The sequence below is a fragment of the Penaeus chinensis genome, chromosome 5 (assembly GCF_019202785.1).
Source record: "Penaeus chinensis breed Huanghai No. 1 chromosome 5, ASM1920278v2, whole genome shotgun sequence".
Lineage (NCBI taxonomy): Eukaryota > Metazoa > Arthropoda > Malacostraca > Decapoda > Penaeidae > Penaeus > Penaeus chinensis.
In genome coordinates this window covers 6,314,957-6,319,956 of record NC_061823.1, presented here as the reverse complement: position 1 = coordinate 6,319,956, position 5,000 = coordinate 6,314,957, and the positions used below count along the sequence as shown (strand labels likewise).

The window sequence follows — 5,000 nt, the reverse complement described above, 5'->3', positions numbered from 1 at the left end:
GTCTGTCTGTCTGTTTGTCTGTCTGTCTCTATGTATTTCTGTCTGTCTGTCTCTCTCTCTCTCTCTCTCTCTCTCTCTCTCTCTCTCTCTCTCTCTCTCTCTCTCTCTCTCTCTCTCTCTCTCTCTCTGTATCTTTCTCTCTCTCTCTCTCTCTCTCTCTCTCTCTCTCTCTCTCTCTCTCTCTCTCTCTCTCTCAATCTTGCCTTCCCTTCCCTCTTCCTCCTCGTCCTCCTCTTTCCTTCTTCCCTGCCTCCCTGTTCTTTGTCCTTCCTTTCTCAATCTCCTCCTTCCTCTTCGTTTTCCCCCGTCCTCTCTGTGTCTTGCTGATACGTCCTGCGCCAATATATGTGCAGTAGAAATAAAGCGCCATTATGTAACGATAAAACGCCAGCCATCCTGTTCCACCTTCTCCTTCCTCCTTCATCCTCTTCTTCCTTCCCTTTTTCTTCTCTTTCTCTTTCCTTCCTTCTCTTTTCTATTCCTGTCTTCTCTCTCTTCCTAATTTTTCCTCTTCATCCTCCTCCCTCTTCCTATACATCCTTCCCTCCTCCCCTTCTTCTCCCCTTCATCCTTCTCCTCCTCCCTCTCCTACCCCACTTCCTCCATCCTCCTTCTACTTCTATCTCTCTCCCTCTTTCTTCTCTTCCCATATCTCTTCATTTCCTCCTCCACCTCTTCTTTCCATACTCCTCTCCTGTCTCCTTCAACCTCCTCCATCTTCCTCCACTTCTTCCTCCACTTTTAACCCCTTCTCCCCTCTCTTCCTCCCTCAGTCCTCTTCCTTCTCCCTCTCTGACTTCCTTCTCTTTCCATCCCTCTCCCTCACCCATTTCCTCTTTCACTCTCCATCCTCCTCCCTCTATCTCATCCTTTTTCCTTTTCCTTTTCACTCCTCTCTATCCACTCCCTGCACCTGTACCTCTAAGGCAATCTACCTGACATCCTGCAGAATCCTTCCTTATTTCCTCCCGCCTCCTTCCTTCCCTCCCCTTCCCTCTACTTACAGAAGCCTTCCTCTTTTTCTTCCTCCTCCTCCCCCGCTCCTCCCCTCCTTTCCCTCAACGCAATCTGCTTGACATCTTACAGAATCCTTCCTACTTTTCCTCCTCCCTCTTCTCTCCCCCCCTCTCCTCCTCCTTCATCCCCCCCCCCTTACCTCCAGCGCAATCTGTCTGACATCCTGCAGAATCCTCGACTTCTCGGGCGAACGGAACAGACTCTCAAAGAAGTCCCACTCAGCAAACTCGATGTCCAACTTGAGGACATCAATCACCCTGTCGTTGTGACCCAGGAAGTCCTTCACGGCCTCCAGAGTGCGGAAAAATGACTTCTTGTTATCCCTCGTGTTAGGGTGTGTTTCGTTGTGCATCTGGATGTCCGCCTGGGCAAAGGGAGGTGATGTCACGGGGATAAGATGGTGGGCAGAAGGTGACGTAAAATGATGACGGTGATTGTGATGATTTGATGGTGATGAAACAGTGGCTATGATGATGATGGTGATGATATGGTGGCTATGATGATGATCTTCATGATAGAGAGTGATAATGATACTGTAGGATCGGAGGGAGGGAAGGAGGGGTTGAGGATTGGAGGGAGGGAAGGAGGGGTTGAGGATTGGAGGGAGGGAAGGAGGGGTTGAGGATTGGAGGGAGGGAAGGAGGGGTTGAGGATTGGAGGGAGGGAAGGAGGGGTTGAGGATTGGAGGGAGGGAAGGAGGGGTTGAGGATTGGAGGGAGGGAAGGAGGGGTTGAGGATTGGAGGGAGGGAAGGAGGGGTTGAGGATTGGAGGGAGGGAAGGAGGGGTTGAGGATCGGAGGGAGGGAAGGAGGGGTTGAGGATTGGAGGGAGGGAAGGAGGGGTTGAGGATCGGAGGGAGGGAAGGAGGGGTTGAGGATCGGAGGGAGGGAAGGAGGGGTTGAGGATTGGAGGGAGGGAAGGAGGGGTTGAGGATTGGAGGGAGGGAAGGAGGGGTTGAGGATTGGAGGGAGGGAAGGAGGGGTTGAGGATTGGAGGGAGGGAAGGAGGGGTTGAGGATTGGAGGGAGGGAAGGAGGGGTTGAGGATTGGAGGGAGGGAAGGAGGGGTTGAGGATTGGAGGGAGGGAAGGAGGGGTTGAGGATTGGAGGGAGGGAAGGAGGGGTTGAGGATCGGAGGGAGGGAAGGAGGGGTTGAGGATTGGAGGGAGGGAAGGAGGGGTTGAGGATTGGAGGGAGGGAAGGAGGGGTTGAGGATTGGAGGGAGGGAAGGAGGGGTTGAGGATTGGAGGGAGGGAAGGAGGGGTTGAGGATTGGAGGGAGGGAAGGAGGGGTTGAGGATTGGAGGGAGGGAAGGAGGGGTTGAGGATTGGAGGGAGGGAAGGAGGGGTTGAGGATTGGAGGGAGGGAAGGAGGGGTTGAGGATCGGAGGGAGGGAAGGAGGGGTTGAGGATTGGAGGGAGGGAAGGAGGGGTTGAGGATCGGAGGGAGGGAAGGAGGGGTTGAGGATTGGAGGGAGGGAAGGAGGGGTTGAGGATTGGAGGGAGGGAAGGAGGGGTTGAGGATTGGAGGGAGGGAAGGAGGGGTTGAGGATTGGAGGGAGGGAAGGAGGGGTTGAGGATTGGAGGGAGGGAAGGAGGGGTTGAGGATTGGAGGGAGGGAAGGAGGGGTTGAGGATTGGAGGGAGGGAAGGAGGGGTTGAGGATCGGAGGGAGGGAAGGAGGGGTTGAGGATTGGAGGGAGGGAAGGAGAGAGGGAGAGTGCGAGGGTAGGAGGGAGAGAGGGAAGGAGAGAGGTGAGATGAAAGGGTGAGAGGGAAGGGGTGAAGGAGGGAGGGGGATGAGGGAAAAGGGGAGGGCGGGAGGGAGGGAGGAGTGAGGGAGGGAGGGAGGGTAGGAGGGAGGGGGAAGGGAAAAAGAGATAGGGAGAAAGGGAGTGAAGGAGGAGGGGAGGGGAGAAGAGAAAGTGAGGTTGTAAATAAGGTCCATGGATGATAAAGGGAATGAGGGAGGGAAAGACGAAGAGAAGAAAGAAAGAAAGAGGGAGGAAGAGAGTGGGCGGGAAATATCGAAAAGTGTTCATGGATGATAAAGTAAGGGAGGGAGACAAGGAGGGACGGAGGAAGAAAGGGAAAAGAAAATCGAGATGAAAAAAAAAAAAAAAAAATCACATTTCAAACCAACGAACCAAAAAGCAAAACAAACAGAAGACACACACAATCAAGGGACACAAACCCACCTTACGTCCGGATCGAAACAGATGTACTTGTTTCCGTCGACAAAGCAGGTCTGACAGTCCTTGCAGCTGAAGGAACCCCCGAGGTCAGTCATCTTCCTGCAGGAGCTCGAGGACTCCTCCAGCAGCTGCACCAGGCGTTTGGGCGTCCACTCGGGGAAGTCCACGTCGTCCTACAGGAGGAGGCAGGTATGGTGAAGGATAGGAAAGGGAGAGAGAAGGAGAGAGGAAGAGGGAGAGAGGGAGAGAGGAAGAAGGAGAGAGGGAGGGAGAGGCAAGGAGGGAGAGGCAAGGAGGTAGGGAGGGAGGGAGGGAGGGAAAGAAGAAGGGAGGAAAGGGAAGGAGAGGCAATGATGCAGGGAGGGAGGGAGGGAGAGAGGGAGAGAAGAAGAGGGAGATAGGGAGGAAGAGAGGTAGAGAGGGAGGGAGAGAGGTAGAGAGAGAGGTAGAGAGGGAGAGAGAGAGAGAGAGAGAGAGAGAGAGAGAGAGAGAGAGAGAGAGAGAGAGAGAGAGAGAGAGAGAGAGAGAGAGAGAGAGAGAGAGAGAGAGAGAGAGAGAGAGAGAGAGAGAGAGAGAGAGAGAGAGAGAGAGAGAGAGAGAGAGAGAGAGAGAGAGAGAGAGAGAGAGAGAGAGAGAGAGAGAGAGAGGAGAGGAAAGGAGAGGGAGAGAGAGAGAGAGAGAGATAGATAGATAGATAGATAGATAGAGAGAGAGAGAGAGAGAGAGAGAGAGAGAGAGAGAGAGAGAGAGAAAGAAAGAGAGAGAGAGAGAGAGAGAGAGAGAGAGAGAGAGAGAGAGAGAGAGAGAGAGGGAGGGAGAGAGAGAGAGAGAGAGAGAGAGAGAGAGAGAGAGAGAGAGAGAGGGAGGGAGAGAGAGAGAGAGAGAGAGAGAGAGAGAGAGAGAGAGAGAGAGAGAGAGAGAGAGAGAGAGAGAGAGAGGGAGGGAGAGAGAGAGAGAGAGAGAGAGAGAGAGAGAGAGAGAGAGAGAGAGAGAGAGAGAGAGAGAGAGAGAGAGAGAGAGAGAGAGAGAGAGAGAGAGAGAGAGAGAGAGAGAGAGAGAGAGAGAGGGAGGGAGAGAGAGAGAGAGAGAGAGAGAGAGAGAGAGAGAGAGAGAGACAGAGAGAGAGAGGAGAGAGAGAGAGAGAGAGTGAGAGAGAGAGAGAGAGAGAGAGAGAGAGAGAGAGAGAGAGAGAGAGAGAGAGAGAGAGAGAGAGAGAGAGAGATGAGAGAGAGAGAGAGAGAGGAAGAGAGAGAAAGGGGATTGGAAAGAGAGAGAGGGGAGAGAGAGGGGGGAGGGAGGTAGATTGATAGATAGACAGATATGTAGACAGATAGATAGACAGACAGAGAAACAGAGAGATAGTGAGAGAAAGAGAGATTGTGTACTGACACTCTACGCGTAGTTTGTTCTGTATAATCTGTTGCTTCCGAGATAGTGAATTTAAGACTTTATAAGGTTTGACCGCCATTGATGTTTAAGCAACGTGCCTCGATGTTCTGAACAATTTCCTGGGTTGAAGCGAAAATTGTGGGAAAGGAGGTGGGAAGCAATCACCATAACACTAAAATAGTTATGGGCGTTAGTCGTTACAATAACTTGTCCCTCCGACCTATGAATATGGCAGTTTACGAAGTCTTGACAGGGTTGATTATGAGGGTAAGAGAAGCACAAATTTTGGTGTAGCTCTTAATAAAAGAAAAAGAAAAATGAAAGAAAGAAAGAAAGAAAAAAAAAATAACATACTCCTCCCTGTCAAAGGCCTGAATGAGAGAGTCATCAGGATAGGATATGA

General features: G+C 52.0%; 2 protein-coding genes across 2 annotated transcripts in view; both read right to left on the bottom strand.

Moving 5' to 3' along the window:
* Positions 1–1,375, bottom strand: part of LOC125025421 — a 2,703-nt gene extending 1,328 nt beyond the window's left edge. The window contains exon 1 of the mRNA XM_047613415.1: positions 1,157–1,375. Coding sequence (XP_047469371.1) covers positions 1,157–1,369 — 213 coding nt within the window. The 5' untranslated portion in view covers positions 1,370–1,375. The remainder of the gene's footprint in view (positions 1–1,156) is intronic.
* A 1,817-nt stretch (positions 1,376–3,192) lies between these two features.
* The window catches only part of LOC125025433, a 2,770-nt gene continuing 962 nt past the window's right edge, over positions 3,193–5,000 (bottom strand). The window contains exon 2 of the mRNA XM_047613443.1: positions 3,193–3,381. Within this exon, the coding sequence (XP_047469399.1) occupies positions 3,193–3,381 (189 nt within the window). The remainder of the gene's footprint in view (positions 3,382–5,000) is intronic.